Here is an 18614-nt window from a genome sequence, read left to right as displayed (position 1 = left end):
ACCGAGGTTCTGGCACAACTCCAGGAGCGCTTGAGCACAGAAGGACCCCACAGGAAGCCTTGGGGATGGCCAATGCCCAAGGGGTCCTTCGGCTGCACGGCGCAGGTGCGGCGAGGTGGGTATGCCACTGCTACCTACCTGATCCGGCCGAGTAGGCGTTGGTGTTGAGGAGGGAAGAGCTCTGCGTGGTCATGTTGTTGTGATACGTCCCCATGGAGGACCCCGCAGGCAGCGTGGAGGACCACATGTGGGAGGGGAGGTTGGTGTCCAGGATGGTAGTGTCGTAGGCGCCCGACACTGGGGACAGGCGCACACAGGCCCAGTAAGAGACGGTGCCAGGTGTCCCCACGAGGGCGCTGGGTTTGCTGGCACTTTCCCGGTTCTAGCACTGAAGGCTGCAGCCCCAGCTGCATCCCTGTCCAGGGCGACCTGGGGCAGCTGGTGGTCCTGCTCCCAGCTGAGTTCTCCTGGCTGGGGAAGACCTGGCCCCTCTGGTGAGAAGTTCTTGGCAGGCCTTGGTGAAATTCAAGGTAGGTCCAGTTTGCCTGGAGGCCCACCCGTTTCTCCTTCCAAGGCCCTCTCTCTGCCTCCTGGGGGGCTGTCCTCTGGTGGTCTCCTCTCGCCTTTGGCTGACTCCTGTGCCTTCAGAGACGCCTGGAAGCGCTCTCGGGGGAGCAGCGGGTGAGCCCCAAGTGCAGCCATGGCGGGCTGTGTGTCCGGAGGGAGCCCTCGGGTCACAGAGGCCACGCTGCACCACGACAGCCTCCTTCAACACTGCTGGGTGCCAGCCAGATGCAGAGAGGGGCTTTCCTGTTCTGTTCTGTTCTGTTTACCCTACAAGAGGGATCTGGCCACACAGGGCAGGAAGGGTTTTCTAGGAAAAGGCCGCAAGATCAGGATTTCCCCCCAGGAGTGACTGAGAGAGCCACTTGATATCATGGCAGACCAGGCTTCTTCCCTTGTAGCCCTCTGAGGCTCTGCTAATTTACCTCCCTGCCACAAACAGCCCTGCCTCACCCTTCGGAGGCTCTTGACAGATGAGGGGGTAGTGACCCCCATCCTTCTTGACTGGGGCCTCCCAGTTTGCTGCTGCCCCAGACCCCTCACCCCCAGAGGGCAGTGCCCGCAATGGTCTGTATGTTGCTTTCCCCAGGACCTGCTGTGTAGCCCAGAGGAAGCTCACGCTAAAGATGCCCTGAGCACGTTGCTCTGTCAAGACTCTCCTGTGTGAAGACCCCAGGGCTTACGGCTGGCTGCAGGGTGCCCAGCGGGAGGGGGTGGGACACAGCCCGTGTCTCATGCTGCCCCAGGGAGCAGGTGCTTGTGCTTGGGAGGTGGCCAGTGAAGCCTGGGAGGTCTGTCAGGGTGCTCCGAGTTCCCAGGCTGGGGAGAACCGCCCTCTTTGTCCAGCTCCCCCATGCCAGTGGGGTCCTGGGGCTTACCTGACTGGGAGCTGGCTGTCACCATCTTGGTCTCCACGGTGCCTTTCTTGGGGATGGGGAGTGTGTTGGAGGAATTCCGAGTGGGGCTCGCGCTTGCGGACCGGCTGCCCTTGAGCAATCGCTTAACATCATCCAATTCTGTCCCTGTGGGAAGTCCCCCAGCCTTTTGGTTAGGCCCAGGATTCCTCCCTGAGTCCAGCTGCAGTGGGAAGAACACTGAAGACGTTCTGAACACTAGAGCCAATGGCATCTGCTTCACACACGGAACATTGGGGATGATCACTTTAATATTTGCATTTCGCCGGGCCAGTATTATGGCACAGAGGGTTAAGCCGCCAACTGTGATGTCAGCATCCTACATCAGGGAAGAGTTTGAGTCCTGGCTGCTCCACTACGGATCCAGTTCCCTGCTAACTCTGCCCTTCAAATAATCTTTTAAAAATATTTGCATTTTGCAAATTACAATGTGGCACTTTGTAATGTTAACATCCCCAGGAGAACAGAGCTTCTCGAAAGGATGTCAGAGTCCTCGGGAGTGGTTTCCTAATTAGCCCACATACACACAAGACACCACACGGGTGACGCTGCAGCTGGAAGAGCCCAGCCTCTGGGACCAGCGGGGAGATCTGTGTGTGGGACAGTTAGAGAGCCAGGCCCCCTGGAACGAGTGGTTCAGCAGTACTCGCGCCTCCTGCACAGGGCGCCTTAGAGGTCAGGTCCCTACCCTCGTGTGCCCAGGAGCATCAGCTGGAGTCTGCAGCCCTAACTCCTAAGCATTAGGCTGCTTTCACATGTCATTTACTTCCAAGTCTGGCTGGCTGGTCCTGTTTGCAGCTAGGACAATGAGCACAGCAAGCCCCTGACCCCTCCTGAAGTGGGAGACAGGAGAGGAGGCTGACATCCCGCAAGGTTGGTATGTAAGGGCAGACAGACGTGCAGACATGTGCAGACAGCTCGTCTGTGCTGGGGGAGCTCCCAGCCCCACCCCCTGGAAAGCACCATCCTTTCCAGGCTCAGCACTCCTTGGCTCGAAGGACTCAGGTGGGAGGGTGTCAGACCTGAAGTTGGATCCCATGCCCCCAGCGCTGAGCTCTCTGGACACCCACTCCTCATCCCTGCGCCTCTGCATCTGGAGTCCCTGGCCCAGTTTTTCCTTCATTGACTCCTTGTACTTGGCTCCTGCCCTAAAGGTGGGGCTCATTTGAAAAAGTGGTCAAGTAACTTCCCACTTGAATTTCAGGAGGCCAACAACTCCCATAGCTGGAGGCTGGGGTGAACTCTGACATCTGGCCCTTCTCTGTTCCTAACTGTCCCACTGACTCCCTGCACTGAGCTGTGCCTTGGGGGTTTCCTGCTGGCTCCATCCTCTGAGCCTAACTCTGATTTGTTCTTCATCTCCCTTTAAGCAACACCTAACCCAGGAAGGCCTCTGGGGGTGCCCCGCAGCTGCACTCCACTCTGGCCGACGAGGGGCCTCTCCTCTGTGCTCCTCTGCACACTGAGCTGGGATGGGCTGTTGACTGGCCGGCTCCCAGGAGTCTGTGAACCCCTAAGCAGCAGGTGCCATGGCTTGCTCAGGAACTAACAGCACCGGCCGAGGGTTTCAACTCATAGAAAGTCTTTCAGACGTTTGGTAATTGAGGGCAGACGTGTATGCACGCATGTGCATACACACACACACACACACACACACGGTTAGCCTGGATTCCTGGATCCTTTCTGTTCAGCAAAGTAGTTACCACTTACATCTGGTAGACGGGGATGCACTCTGCAGTCGAACTCGAATTTCGCTCTCTGTGCAAGGGAAGAGATGGAGAGGCTGTGAATGGAGCGGCAGCCACTCCAGTCCCTGACACCCAACTCTGCATGGCAGAGGAGTCCTTGGGCCGCCCTGAGATTTCTGGTTATGGCAACAGGAAGCCAAGGACAACCAAGAAAGGTGCTGTTTAAAAAGGGACGGCCCCTCTTCTGCACCCCACCTGCCAGCTGCACACGTCCCAGGCTGGGCAAGGTGGCCCATGACTCTCAGTACAGACCCACCCCTTCCTGTGGTCCAGTTCCTAAACGCCAGATCCACACTTCTCTGCTGCCTCCGTGGCTTCTCAGCCGTGCTAGAATTCTAAAACCTACAGTGCTTGTCTCTCCAGAAATGGGAAGGGCAGGGAGTGGGCAGCTTATTAGTTGGCTTCAGATGGAAAAGCGGTCTCTTTTAACTGTCAGCCTCAAATCACGGTGTGTTCCCAACTCACCAGTTCTTGATGACCACACGGCCTGCAGGAAGTCTAGGCTGGTGTGGAGAATCACCAAGCTGGGAAGGAGTCTGCCTTCCTCAGCCTGGCCCCTCCCAGCCCCACAGACCCCTTCAGGGCAGCTTTTCCCAGGGTGGCATCTCTCTGCCATGGGAGCAGATTACAAAGGGTCCTTTGTCCCTGGAAGAACTTGAAACCCATGGGATTTTGCAGAAAGGCAATGCAAGTCAACCCAGAACCTAGAAAGGAATCCCCCAGGGTAGCTGTCTCTATGGAGAACCCAGGCCAGACAGCTTCGCTGGTTCGGTACCATGCGTTTTCACTCCTGCTGCTTCCTGCTTGAGAGATCATGGCCAAAGCTATCCTTCTCATCCCGACAGAGCGAGCAAAAGTTTCCCAGGATATTCTAAGCTCCTTGAGGGCAGCATCCACCCGTATTTATTCTGTTCCCCCTGCGCACGCGGCAGTTTCTCAGAGAACATTTGTTGAAGGAGTTGAGCTGAACCCAGCGTGAGCACTCACCTCGTGTTTGGCTCCGTCCTCTGGTTGAAGAAGATGCTGAGAAACAAACAAAAAAGAGTAATTTTAGGCGTGTATTTGAGGTGGTCTGTTCAATATTTTTTCAAAGAAGCAGATGTATTTTGGGGGGGTATTATTTTCATAGTATGTCTAAATCTGGATGGAGCTTCTCTGTATGGCTGATGCTTTAATAAACAGCGACCCCGCAGAGAAAGGGCGGAGAATGCTCAGTGGTGCCCTGGCACACTGAGGGTTCACTTAGCTGAAGTGCCTGCTCGACGCGTGGTCCACTCGGCCTGGCTGAGTACACTGATCAAATGAGTCCCAAGGCTGCCAAGTTTGCTCTATGCTTGTTTAGAGACCACCCTGGTTCTCCCTCCATAAGCAAATAAACACAGTTGCAATCGCTACTGTAATTGACATTGTGTCGCTGGTTCATAGGCAGAATGGGCTTCCAAGAACAGGGACCAAAGACACAGGGCCAAGTGAAGGCTCAGAGCAAGGTCTCACTCAGCCTACAGCCTGCCCCTTTGAAGTGCGCTAGACCAAGGTGCTGGGGTATTTGGCTCGTGTGCATTCTAACTGCTGCTCCTCCTTGCTGAGTGGTCTCTGTGTCTGATGGAGGGGAGCACCCCTACAATACAGCTTTGCCCTGGGGGTTTATCTCTCCAAGCATGAACCTTGTCCAAATACTTTGCCATTTATTAGTGCTTTGAGAAGGTACCTTTGGATGCATCAGAGGACAAAGAATACACGGAAAATGGGTCAGCAGAGGTCAAGGCTCTTGGGAGCCTCCATTTAACCCACGAAGTCCCCCGCTCCTCCCACCCTGCCACTGGAGCATTCTCCCAGAGCCTCTTTGCACCAATTCTGCAGAAAACCAGGAGAGGACGTACCGAATTCCTTCCGGGGGTACTCAGGGGAGGAGTTGCCACTGGAGCTCCCTGCAGAGAGGGAATAAAACACTGAGTACAGATGGCTGCCCGGCCCCTGGGGCTTCCCAGAGGGTGGGGTATCTGCCACGCCCAAGTCTCCACAGCCCTGGGATTCTGGAAGGGCATCAGCGGACTTTCCTGGTGCTCCAGGCTCAGGTGCAGAGCTGGACGCACCACTGTGGTCCAGAATCGCTTCAGAGGCGCAGGGTACTGACCAGGGAAAGCAGGGGCCCTGTTTGCCTCCCTCTCCTCCCTCCTTGCTTCTTGCATGCTTGCCTGCCTGCCACTGAGAACAGCTTCATCTCAGGACAAAACAACCAACGTCTATGTGGGGTCCTCCACCTGGGGTCCCTGCTGTAGCTGTCAGCACCACCAGGAACCCCACCTGACTGGGAGCCGCTGACTCAGTTTCTTTCTGACTTTTAAGCCACGGCTACTCCTGCCAGTTCCACCTCCCACCATTTGTCTTCCACCGCCAGCCCCTCCTATCCCAAGGTTACCAGCCCAGGCCTGGAAAAGCATTCTCCTCCTAGCTCAGTACTGGTGTTTAGTCTCTCTTTCACCAGTTCCTCCTGCACGTGTCTCCCAGAGTTCTTACCCTGACCTCAAATATGATGGACTATTTTGCTAAAAAAAGAAAAAAAAATCCCTGCCTTCTCAATGTGTCTGGAATAGAGTCCAAATTTCTTATTCCAGCATCATATTGAATCTGGCTCCCTCCAGCTCTCTCTACACGGGTACCAGGCCACTTCCTGTACCAGCCCTGGGTTCTCCTTCCTGTCTCTGTATGCTGCTGCTTGCCCAGCCTGGACTGGAACTCTCTACCTCTAGGTATCAGTCTCTTATGCATTGTGAAGGCCCAGTCTTTCCTGATTTCCTTAGCTGAAAGTGATAACCTACTCTGCAATATTTTTTTTTAATCTGTCATCTTTGTCTGTTAGATTACAGGCTCCTTAAAGACCAGTTCTATGTCTGATTCATGTAACGCATTCGACACAGTGTTAAACACATGGAAGACATTTAATAAAATACTAGTTGCAGGGGGCGTCATTGTGGAGTGGCACGTTAAGCATGGCTTGTGATGCCATTGTACCATGTGGGCAGTGGTTTGAGTACCAGCTGCTCCACTTCTGATCTAGCTCCCTGCTGGTGTGCCTGGGAAAGCAATGGAAGATGGTACAGGTGCTTGGGTTCCTGCACCCATGTGAGAGACTAGAAAGAAGCTCCTTGCTCCTGGCTTCAGCCTGGCCCCAGCCTGGCAATGGCAGCCATTTGGGGAATGAATCAGTGGATAGAAGACTTTCTCTCTGTATCTTTCTCTCTCCTTCTCTCTGTAACTCTGCCTTTAAAATAAACATAATAAAATCTTAAAAAATAAAAAAGTCTAGTTGGAAAAGTGATGAAATGTATGACTGAATGAATGAAGTGGTAAATGAATGGTAACATCTTCAAGTAATGCGTCCGTAAAGAAGGGTGAAAAAAAAAGGCGGGGTGGGGACAAGGTGAGGGGCAGATGCAGGCGAAGCCAGATGGGCAATGTGTCGCCCTTCAGAGTGAAATGGTGTCACTAGGGAGCCAGTCAAAGTTTAGGTGAGCTGGAATTCTCACAGTCTTGCAATGTGTCCCTCCCTAACTGTCGGCTTGCTATGCCACCTTCCCAGGATGCCCTGGTCTCATCCCAGAGCAAGGAGCTTGGTAGGATCCCACTGCATTTTTATGCCTGATTAAGGCACCACCCATACCTCACTAAAAGAGGCCTAGAACAGGGGTGAGGCTTCTGTTTGTCATGGACCATGCTGGATGCACTGCTCTCATTTTCTCTTTCACAGGCAACCCTGTGGCCCACTCACGATGGGTGTCTCTCTCTACAGGGCCCCTCGCTCATGCGTGAATGTATGTTTGTACCCTCACTGTTAAATAAATCCTGTTCCTATTTGCACATCGCTAGTCTCTACCTGGAATTCCTATCTCTGTGTGAGGCAAGAACCTGCAAGAGAAAAGAACATGCCCACGCCCACATCGGAGGGCAGCGTGAAATGCTGGGAAGAGAACGGCTCTCTCAGGCCGCGTGGGGGACGGGTACCTTCGTAGGCTCCATGGCGGGTCCCGTGACTTTTCCTCTCGAAGGTGGAGCCTGGTGAGTTGGGCAGAGTGGAGGAAGGCGAGTGGGCCCTCCTGTAACTGGAGGTGGAGGTGCTGCCTCGGAGGCTTCCACCTGCGAGCAGGGAAAAGCATCAGTCCTTGAGCCAGCACCGGGCAGAAGGGCACAGGGACCCAGGGGTCTTCCCAAGGACACTCAGGCAGCCCCTAACTGACAGGGGGCCCTCCTGGGGGCCAGGGTGCAGAGGAGGCTGCAGCTGAAAGGGCCTGCCCTGGCATTCCTGGGGCTGCCAGGAAGTGGAAGTGGGGGGGGGGGTTGGCTATTGCTTCTCACTCCCGTGCATTCCCCGGGGGACAGGGACGCCCTTCAGGTTCATGGTCATGTGAACGTGAATGGAAAGGGCTAGCGGGGCTTGGCTGGAGGCCCCGGTGTTTGCTCCTGGACCCCTGCCTCGACAGACTGGCGAGTCGACTGAGAAGTGTGACGCCTTCCTAGTTCCTAGTCATCAGCCTGGCCCTTCTGGGGCCTGGGGTCTGACTTGCCAGTTTCCCTTCACAGTTTTCTAAGGGGCTTCAGGAATTAGGCGTGTGTGCTTCTCATTTCTGAGTTTGTTTTGCCTTGTTTTGCGAGGTTGTGAGTTTGCCAGGATGTTTCACTGGGAACGCTGGGCCTGTGTTGGAATCGTGCGCCATGAGGTTGCAGATGCTGTTAGCCCAGTAACCCGACCGTTCTGTTTCTTTCATTGTTAATACAAATCGTAAACCCTCAAACTGGCACACCCGTCTCTAAGAGAGGTCTTAGAGGGAGTGATTCAGTGAGTAAAAAGCCACCTACCCAGAAAGCTTTCTTAATTAATGAAAGTTATTCCTACTCGGAACTTAATGAAAATTGATCCTTTTCTAAGGAGTCTTCAAATGCTGGTAATTTAAAAGTTGCTCCCTCCCTGCACTGTGTGTCATTTAGATAGCTCTTTGGGCATCTGGAATGGGTGACAAGCAGCTGCGATCATCCCTGGCGTGCACTGAGCCGGGATGTGTCAGCCCGTGGGGCCTCCCTGCCCATCTGCTCTTCCCGGACCTTTGTACCAGGAGCCACTTACTTGAGTTTATGTAGCTGCTGCTGCCATGGATCAGGCTTTGCTTCTCCATCCGGCTCCCTCCACCGAGAGAGCCTGTTTTAGCATAGCCATTGCCGGTGCCCCCTTCTGCCAGGAGCAAAAAGGAAGTGAGAGTTTTAGAGCCGAGTCCAGTCGGAAGGTACCCTCACTCCCAGCCCTGTGGAAGCCTTTCCCATTTGTCACCAGGACTCACTTGGCTTGGGGTGTCTTTTCTGCCTATGCTATGGGGTGCTGCTGAGAGCTGCCTGCTGTGTATTGTTTGTGATGCAAATATCTAGGGTAAGTATTCGGCTGGATTTAGAAGGAAAGACTTCTGGGTAGGGCATAGCCAGATGCTCATTGGAAAATTTTCAAGCTAGAAAGGGCAGCTGAGTGAGGCACAGCTCCTTGCATCCAGTACTGGGGTCGGGCTTGCTTTTTCCAAATGCCTCTCCAGTGCCCAGACATGGCCACGCCAAACAAGTCGGAGGGACAGGGGACAGCTTGGGGTGCTGGCATCTCATCGGCAGCCCATTGCAGCTCCAACCTTGTCAGCTGATGGGCAGGTTCTGCACATTCCCAGCCAGCCAGGCTTTTCCTGGGAGGTGCAGGGGTAGCTTTGGGGCTCAGACGCCTAATGCAGAACGCACGAACCCTCAGGAGTGCCTGGGAAGAAGTGAACTCAAACAGAAGCTTCACTGGATGGAGTCCTTTCCTGCTACCTCTCTCAGGCTGGATAAGATTTCTGATTCCATTGTCCAGAATAGGCAAATCTATAGCCCCAGAGAGAAAGGCTGTAGTTTCCAGAGCCTGCAGAAAGACTGGGAATGATGGCTAAGGCCATGAGGTTTCTTTTTGGAGAGAGATGGGAATGTTCTCAGACGCCAGCAACAGCTCTGTGACTACTCTAACACTGTTACACTAAGTGTACACCACTGAGTTACACACTTTAACCTGGCAGGCTCTGTGACACACAAATTAACATCTAGACAGCTGGTACCAAAAAATGTCAGGTAATTTGGGTTTGTTCAGTGGGAGCGTGAGCTATCTGGACAAGATGACAGGGGTGGGCTCTTACATGTGACCTACTGAGAAGGCAGCCATGGAGGGAGCTACTTACTTGGTGGTAAAGAAGTAAGTCTTGTAGTCACTGTTTCAGTGATAACTGGAATGAGACAAAGGAAAGATGAGGTCGAGTGGGGCGTAATAACATCTCTGTATTTTGGCAAGGTCCCCCAGCTGTCAGAGGCTTGGCATATTACAGTTGGCTCAACATAGATTTGTGTGCATTTGTGCTTTCAGGTTTGGTATCCACTTCACAGGGCATGAAAATATGAACAATAACAATGAAGCTGAGTGTAATCAGAAAACTACTTTCTATTTCTTTGGAACCAAAATAAGTTACCCACTGATTTCAAAATGAGTTGTCTTGGCATTAACGTAGCACCTTTGACAATTAGGTCTGGTTTGGGCTCTGAGTCTGACTTTGAAGAAGGGACATGCAGATGTCTACCCAGTCCAGCTGGGACCAGCAGCCTGGCTGATGTCACTGAGCACTGCTCTATGAATCTGGATATGCTTCAGGACACCATGATTCACTCCAAAATCCTTAGGGTCAGCCTTGAGCGTGGAGAGGTGTGGGAAGGAAGGGGTCTGGGTGACCCACATTTGGTGCTTGGTAAAATCAGTACCAGGCACACTTGAAGAACCAGCTCCTTTGCATCTCCTCCCTCCACACTCCCATAACTGAGTTTCTCAGGATTTGAGAGATCAGGAGTCTATGGAGGCCATAAAAGTTTCAGGTGTTCTCAAGGATGCCAGTTACAAGCAAGAGCTCCTGCCTTCCTGAGTCGCCCCTTCCCCTGCGGCAGCGCAAGGAGGAGAGGCAGAGTCCCCAGACCACAGCAGGGCCAGTTTTGTGCTCTGACCACAAGTGTCACCAACTCCTTTACCCCTGGGCTTGTCGGCTGGGATGGCTGATCTTTGAAGCAGACTTCCCGTGTGTGGGCAGGGTTGCTGAGGGGGGAGCAGAGTGGAAGGAGCCAGGGCAGGATCATTCTGTGCCACGTGGAGCTGCACTGTTGGCACCCGCCCACCCCACACTGCTCTCTTTCCTGTCCTGCTTTACACTACAGTTTCCTAATTAGTTTTGTTGTCCAAGCAGGAGCCTGGGGGTCACGAATATAAATGAAACAGCATTCAATGCATAAAAAGGAATGGTTTTTCAGAGTGAAGTGTCAGCTTGATTTGAATAACAGTCCTTGAGCTTTCGCTAAACCTCTCATTGTATAGACCTTTGGGATTTCTTGACACATAAAAATAAATTATTTCCTAACCTAAAGTTCCAAGTCTGTGGAGCCAGAACATTTTATTGAAGATATATGAAAGTCACAGAGTAAGTGAAAAAGTTCCTTAATTTAGAGTTGCAAGGGGGACAGTTTAAATGTCTCTGAATTTATCATTCGGGCAGTTTCACAAAATAAATGTGTCTTTTAAATTTTTAGTGTAGATTTTGACTATGACACTAATGTCATTTCATCTTTGGGCCTGCAGTCACTGGGATAGTACATGTTCAGATTTTTGTTTTCCCATCAACCTACAAAGAGAAATGATTAAACAAACTGTGATGAACTTATTCAACAAAATACTATGCACTCATTAAAAATGCTGGTTAGGAAAACTACATTGAAATGGCAATTTTTGCCTTCGAGGAGAAAGCAGGACACATTTTAATCACAAGTGTGTTAGACTATGAGTCAACAGGGTCATCTTCTGGGGAGGAATAAGGTCCACTTGGGAACTTGTCTGTAGATTCATGAGCGACTCCGTTATTCTGTTTCCAACACTTTCATTACCTTTGCTATGAAATAATTATAAATGTAAAAAAAGTGGGTGCTCTTACGTCTTTCAGTGACTTCCGTGCCTTCTCGTTTGTTTTTCTTGGTTACATCCATCCCATAGCCACCTGTGTGGGAAAAGTCAGAAACCAGGAATGGTCATGTTTCTTGCTTTTATTTACTTATTTTTAATAATTTCTATTTATGGGGCTGGCGCTGTAGCTCATTTGGTTAATCCTTCACCTGTGGTGACAGCATCCCATATGGGTGCCAGGTTCTAGACCCAGTTGCTCCTCTTCCAGTCCAGCTCTCTGCTGTGGCCCAGGAAGGCAGTGGAGGATGGCCCAGGTGCCTGGGCCCTGCACCCTCATGGGAGACCAGGAGGAAGCACCCGGCTCCTGGCTTCGGATCGGCGCAGTGCTGGCCTTAGTGGCCATTTGGGGGGGTGAACCAACGGAAGGAAGACCTTTCTCTCTGTCTCTCTAACTCTGCCTGTCTAATAAAATTTTTTTTTCTATTTATTAATGCATTTGAAAGGAGAGAGATATTCCATCTGCTGGTTCACTTCCTTAATGCCCATACTAGCCAGGGCTGGACCAGGTCAGAGCCAAGAGCCTAGAACTCAATCAAGGTCTTTATTATTTTATTTAAATTTTTAATATTATTTTACGTCAGTGCCTCTCAGGATGTACAATAGCAGGATGCTGGGTTGGAAGGAGAGCTGGGACAGGCGCCCAGGCATTCTGACATGGGATGTGCAGTCTTAACCACTGCATCAAATGCCCACCCCTTACCATTGCTTTTAGTAAGTGTAGGTTGCCATTGTTCAAGTTGTGAACCAAAACTTGATTCCTACAGTTGAAATCTGTAGGGGAACTCGTCCACGTGCATATTTGTTTACAGGAGTCATTCTCATTTCTTGCCGTAAGTTATAATCCAGAGTCATTTCATAGTTCCACTTTGAAATCTATTCCTTTGTCCTGGGATCCTAGTTTTCAGAAGCTAATTGACTGGCCTGCTTCCTGGTGAGCACCCACGGGCTCACAGAGCAGATGGAGGCCCTGACCTTCGTCTGAGTGTAACTCCCATCCCCTGCAGGACAAGGAGCAGCAGGATGCTTTTGGAGGCCCTCCAGGCTAGCCACAGAGGCATCCTGATGAATCAATCCCCTTCTTGCTCAGCGTCCCACATGGAACTCTAGGAACGTGAGACTACCATGCTTTGCTGTTTAGTTTGGATGTGAGACTAGTGCTTGAAGGGTTTAAATCAGAATACAATTCATTATGATTGCCAAACTTTCATGGAACTTGACACCTTTCAAAGGATAGAAGTTTCTCTTCATAAAAAACTGGCTCTCATATTCCTATATGTAGACATAAGTAGGAAAAAATTGATCAAGAAAATAAACTTAAAATCCACAGATATGTAGAAAAACATACACTCATGGAACTATGTTCTCTCTTCTCACTTACTCTGATTCTAGAAAGGACAGCCAATTCAGATCTTACCTGCTGTGTCCCTGTGCATGGATGATAGGAGGTGGGGCTGACCTCAAGGCGTGGTGGTGATGGTGGTAGGGATGGGGTTCAAGGCTTAAACACATAGGAATGTACAGCAAGGATCCCCAGCCCTATTGGGCTCTGTTTTGCAATAGTGGCTGGGCCCAACTTCTTGAAGGACTGGAATTCTGGCTTTCTCTGTGGACCTCTCCCCTCTGCTCACCTTCTGCTCCTCTTCATTTACCTTTGGTTGCAGTTAGAACTTGATTCTAGAATCCTGATTCAAGCCATTTCTGCCCAGGGGTCCTTTGCTGTTTGAGCTCTCCTGCTTGGTGCCCTTGGGGATGGCTTAGCAATTAAGTACAGCAGATACAGTGCCTGGGCTCATACCACTTTGGTTTAATTTCTTTAAAATCAGAAGGAATAATGAACATAATCTATCCCAGGTTACATTCTTCATTAGGTAGTTGTGAAAGATAAGTTTATAGTATTCTTCACTTTCTCTAGTTCTCTTTCAATGGAGCAACATGGTCATAATGTGGTTGTAAGTAGGTTCCATGCTGAAAACCAAGACCTCATGAGACCAGCTGAAAACTGTCTGCTGGAATTCACCAAGACAGGCACCGTCTTGTGCCAGTCTCTTGCTCATCCGTGTTTCTTAAATGCATCTCTAGGCATGGAATGAGGCATCGTGGAAAACATTCTAGCTGGATCTGAGAAGCCACAGAATGAGTAGGTTTCCTGGCGCCAGGAGGAGGGGCTCCCTAGCAGTTTAACACTAGAGGAGTCCAGCCTCTTTACAAGGCCAAGGCTGTGACTGCATCTGCATTCCAGCTACAACCTGTCCGACTTATGTCATGCACCCCAGGCGGGCTTGGGACACCTTCTTTGAAAGCCTTTGTTTGAGCATTAATAGCCGTGGGCGCCTCCGCAGTTCCTCTCTGCCTTTTATTTTCCCCAATTGGTCATTGGCTGTGGACCAGGAGGCATTTGGGGAGAGTAAATGTACCTGGGTGCTCAGGGAAAGGTGACTAGCTCTCTAGGATTGCACCTGAATTGATACAAAATATTATCCCGAAGGGGACGTTTTTAACAATCCATGGAACACTTATTTCCCACGAGTTACGGCTTGTTTTGATTCTTCAGTGAAAGTTGGGGCTAGTGGCTATAAATCTGGGACAGGCTAGGATTCTTCCACTTGTCGCAATGAAGGCAGATGAATGATAGCTCTGTTTGCTAAGAGTTCAGTCTCCACGTCCTAAACCTGGCACGTTGTGCTTGTTCTTTCTATATCCAGAAAAACAACAGGCAGTTCTCTGCCCTCCATCTTTCCTCTAAACCCCAATATTCAAGGCTAGATCTGTAACAAAAAGCCAACACACATCCCCTGCAAGTTGAGGAAGCAGCCTGTTAAGAAATCAGATGTCCTTGGGGGTGGCGCTGTGGCACAGCGGGTTAAAGCCCCGGCCTATAGTGCCAGCATCGCATATGGTACCGATTCGAGTCCCAGATGCTCCACTTCTGATCCAACTCCCTGCTAATGTGCCCGGGAAAGCAGCAGAGGATGGCCCAAGTGCTTGGACCCCTGCACTCATGAGGGTGACCTTGAAGAAGCTCCTGGTCCCTGGCTTTGGATTGGTCCAGTTCCAGCTGTTGTGGTCATTTGGGAAGTGAACCAGTGGATGGCAGACTCTCTTTCTGTCTGTCTCTACCTCTCTGTAACTCTTTCAAATAAATAAAATAATCCTAGGAAGGAAGGAAGGAAGGAAGGAAGGAAGGAAGGAAGGAAGGAAGGGAGGGGAAGGGAGGGAAGGGAAGGGAAGGGAAGGGAGGGAGGGAAGAAGGGAAGGGAGGGAAGTAGGGAAGGAGGGAAGGAGGGAAGGGAGGGAGGGAAGGAGGGAAGGGAGGGAGGGAGGGAGGAAGGGAGGGAAGGAGGGAAGGAAGAAAGGAAATCAGATGCCCTCCTGCAGGGGCTGGGAGTTCCACTGTGGAGGGAACCCGCGGGAAAACCTACCCCTGGTGGGTACGGGAGAATGCCTCTTTCTCAGCCTGAAGCCACTCACTGGCTGTGTGCCCCACGGCCCGAGACTCCTCAGTCACGGCGACCTGCGGAGGGGCAGGGATGTGCTGTGAGACAGACTCCTTTAAACCAGAGGTGACAGGAAGCTTTCTCACAGTGAGTTATGAACGGGACAAGGATGGGTTGAGTCACAAACCTGGACTAGGGTCATCCCATGGAACCTCTGCTAGCCTCACGGTTCTTCTCTTTTATACATTCTAAGTGTGGATGGTTTTTGAAAGAGCCACGTTAAGGAGAGTTTCCTGCACAGCTACGTGCCCGAGCCTGCCACGCCTGGCTCTGCCCACCTGAACCCTCATCTTCCCAGAGCGCTACTTAACGGGAGCTTGGAAAACAGACTCACTTTAAACTTGATGCACATTTGGGCCACTTCATTAGAACTAAGGATAGCAGGCTATTCAAGTTCTCAAGTCCATATCCTGATTTCCCTCCATAGATCTTTAAAAAAAAAAAAAAAAAAGGGTGTGTGTGTGTGTGTGTGTGTGCGTGTGTGTGTCATCAACTGACCCATGCCTGTTGTGTGTGCTCCGACTACAGTGTGGCAATTCCATCCAAGTCAGTACTATGGACTGATAAATCCGAGCCATTAACGTTTCCATCTCCCTCAATGTTTATTATTGCCTAGCGTTTGGGGCCTATGACCTGCCTTCGAGTTCTTTATAAAACATGAAATAAATGATCAGCAGTGCAGTGGTGCTGACAGGCTCCGGGTCTGAGTCCTGCTCTCCAGCTCTATTTCTATGCCCCCTATCCTGCCTCCCTCCATCCTTCCTGCCCCCTTACCTCCCTGGTCTTTAGCAGCCACTATTTTACTCCCTCCCTCTACGAAAGCAATGTTTTAGCTTCCACTCGAGTCTCAGGACATGCCCAGGCACGGAGCCACAGAGCCGCTTGGCTGCGCTTTTTGGGATGTAAAAGCCATCCCAGTGTTTTCTTGTGCAAGAAGACACAATCTGAAACCAGGTTTCTACTGCTAGAAGGTCTTTCTCTTTCCACTTTGCTCTGTCACATTCACCTGATGCTATTCAAATCATGATGTGATCTAACACACACAAGAACCAACTTCTGTTAGAGACAGCAAACCGTCATACCAACTTTCTCCCACTCTGAAGACAAGGAGACATTTTGTTCTTGACACAAAGAAGAAGAGGAGAAGCTAAGTGTCTCCCCCTCTCTCTTTTTAATTTTAGGAACACATTTAGGGTCCTGTAGTTTGCCGAGAAATCACGGGTATTCTTACACTTTAAATCTAAAAACAAAACTGCAGTGAGAATGTCAAAGCTGCTTGACAGGCAGGAAGTCAGAGGGTTTTTTTCTTTCTTTTTTTTTTTTTTTTTGACAGGCAGAGTGGATAGTGAGAGAGAGACAGAAAGGTCTTACTTTTGCAGTTGGTTCACCCTCCAATGGCCACCACAGTTGGCGCGCTGTGGCCGGCGCACCACACTGATCCGATGGCAGGAGCCAGGTACTTCTCCTGGTCTCCCATGCGGGTGCCAGGGCCCAAGCACTTGGGCCATCCTCCACTGCACTCCCGGGCCACAGCAGAGAGCTGGCCTGGAAGAGGGGCAACCGGGACAGAATCTGGAGCCCCCACCGGGACTAGAACCCGGTGTGCCGGCGCCGCTAGGTGTAGGATTAGCCTATTGAGCTGCAGCGCCGGCCAAGTCAGAGGTTTTTGTCTCTGCAACCCCAGAGGCAGCTTTGCAACTGGAGACGTGTGGCACCTTCGATGTCCACGGCCAGGGAGAGCAGGACGGGCACTGGCTCCTCCACAGTCGTGTCCTGCTGCCCTTCATGACGGCACATGAACCAACCCAGGAAAGCACAGGCCTCTCTTGAGAAGTAGAATTTTTCTCAGATCCAATCAGTTTCACCCTCCTAAGAAGCTTGTCTGCAAGGTCACAGCAGGACTGTCCCCTTTAACTGTCCCCACATAAACTCCGATCAGATTCGCGTGGGGTGTGCAGGGCCCAGGACTGAAAAGCAAGCCCCCTGGATTCTCCAAAGGGCATCGTACATCAGGGGCTGGGCCTCTGCCCAAGACCTGTGCCTTAGCTCCGAGAGACAGAACACACAGAGGGGAGTGGGAACTATTTTGCTTTTCAAGTGAACGCTTTTTAAAACCTCCTTCTGAGTTATGGACGTAGCAAGCTGATTTACCGCCTCTCCAAAGAAGTGATGTGCCATAGCTTTTGTCTCTGCTTCCAGGAGAGGAGCCATTAGTTGTCAGCAGCTAATCTGGTCCAGTGGGACACCGAGACGGGTCAACCTCCCCCCCAGCCCCAAAGAGGTTTGGAGGGGGAGCAGGTTGGTCACTAAGAGTTCACACACAGAAAAAACTTTCTTATCTTGCCTTCCTCCAACAGCTTGACCCTAGGAAGTTCCTGGACTTAATCACACCATGTGAAAGAGTGTACTTTCCTCTGGATTCAGGACAGCAGGGATTTTATCGCACAATAAACAGCAATGTTTGCCCAGTTTAATCTGAACCTGACAGCAGCACCAGGACTGCTGCGAGGAGGCCCCCCGCTTCCTCGCACTTGAACTTCATCTTGGAGCTGTCCTCTGCTGTCGAGGGAGCCGGAGAGCCAGACAGCAAGAGAGACTGAGATAGGGAGGAAATGCACGACAAGCCTGCATCATCTTCTAGACAGCACAGCGCAACCCAAGCCATTTTACAACATGGAAGATAGAAAAAGTCTATAGATAGAACTTCACTTTGTTTTCTCCCATAAACATTTAATTTCTAAATGTAAACCTTCAATCAAAGCTCAGGCACAGGGAGGAAGGTCAGTCGCCTGTTACTCACCAGCTTGGGCCTGGGAAGGAATCGCGAACACCTGTGAACAAATCCCCTCTCGCTTGCTTCCCCTGATGTTTTCTTCGGGCAATTTGCAGCGCCCACTTTTTTATTCAGATCCAGCCAAGGTGTGTTAAAGCTGAGTGATCTTTCAAAAATGTTCACTTTTTCTCTTCCCCTTGTTTCTTTCAGCTCTTTGCTTCCCAACAAGTCCTGACAAAGGCGTGTCTTGGTTTATAGAGTTACTCCACCCTTCCAATTATCTGACACTTGCTGTATTCAAAAAAAAAAAAAAAAAAAAAAAATCTGCCTCCAGGAATCAAACTTCACAGGAGCCCAGAGAGCTTCTCCTACCAGCTTAGGCAGATTAACCATTTACAGACCCAGGAGCAAAAGAGAACAAAAGGCCAGTCCCCAGGGAATTTCCTTTGATTGCTGCTCCTCACCTGCTAGGGCCGTGAACTGTCAACACCAACACCGGTTAGTCCTCTTCTTCCAAGCCATGGGGGTCCTCAGGTCCCGGGCTGTGTGACTCAGGGTATCTGGGCGTATGGGGGGCCTGCAGCGGAAGCACCAGAGCAAAGCAAAGCTATGGAATCAGCAGGGTTTATACTCAAGACGGAGTCTCCTCTGTCTACAAAGGTACTTACCGTTTGTAGAAGAGCAGTCAAAGCGAAGTTTATTTTGAAGTCCACGCGTCGCGTCATGTGCATTTCGCATGAACTTGATGAAGCCCCTTCACGTGCCTTTGTCCTCCTTCCCCATGCTTGCCCTAGCCAGGCCGAGCCCATCTGCAGGAAACAGTGCCGAGAACTGTGGAGCGCCTGGTGGGGGAGGGGCTGATTTTTAAAAAAAAGAGGTAAGCAGATGCAGTGATGCTGTCCCCAAGGAGTGACCTGTTGATGAGAGGACTGTCAGCGTCTGGCCTCCTGGTAATGGAGAGATGCTGTAGGGAGGGGCGAGGACCTTCTTGTCCTTCAAACCAGGTGTCCACCCAGCCTCCACATGCCCATGCACAGGTGTGGACTCCAAGTTCATCCCATGGGGCCGTCAGAG

The 18614-nt window shown here is 51.1% G+C and overlaps 1 protein-coding gene across 3 annotated transcripts in view; it reads right to left on the bottom strand.

The window, feature by feature from the left end:
• Positions 1-17803, bottom strand: part of COL17A1 (collagen type XVII alpha 1 chain) — a 48782-nt gene extending 30979 nt beyond the window's left edge. The window contains exons 1-11 of one of the 3 annotated variants that reach the window (XM_070057271.1): positions 17568-17802; positions 14693-14784; positions 11245-11307; positions 9463-9507; positions 8346-8450; positions 7229-7360; positions 5107-5154; positions 4214-4249; positions 3189-3236; positions 1443-1586; positions 139-297 (exon numbers count right to left, since the gene is read on the bottom strand). In XM_070057271.1, coding sequence (XP_069913372.1) covers positions 139-297; positions 1443-1586; positions 3189-3236; positions 4214-4249; positions 5107-5154; positions 7229-7360; positions 8346-8450; positions 9463-9507; positions 11245-11296 — 769 coding nt within the window. In that variant the 5' untranslated portion in view covers positions 11297-11307; positions 14693-14784; positions 17568-17802. Of the gene's footprint in view, positions 1-138; positions 298-1442; positions 1587-3188; positions 3237-4213; positions 4250-5106; positions 5155-7228; positions 7361-8345; positions 8451-9462; positions 9508-11244; positions 11308-14692; positions 14785-17567 lie in introns of all 3 variants that reach the window. The other 2 variants (XM_017348540.3, XM_008270477.4) reach the window with 2 other exon arrangements.
• Between the last annotated feature and the right edge of the window lie 811 nt (positions 17804-18614).

This window comes from Oryctolagus cuniculus, chromosome 15, assembly GCF_964237555.1.
Source record: "Oryctolagus cuniculus chromosome 15, mOryCun1.1, whole genome shotgun sequence".
Taxonomy (NCBI): Eukaryota; Metazoa; Chordata; class Mammalia; order Lagomorpha; family Leporidae; genus Oryctolagus; species Oryctolagus cuniculus.
This window is presented reverse-complemented; position numbering and strand designations above follow the sequence as displayed.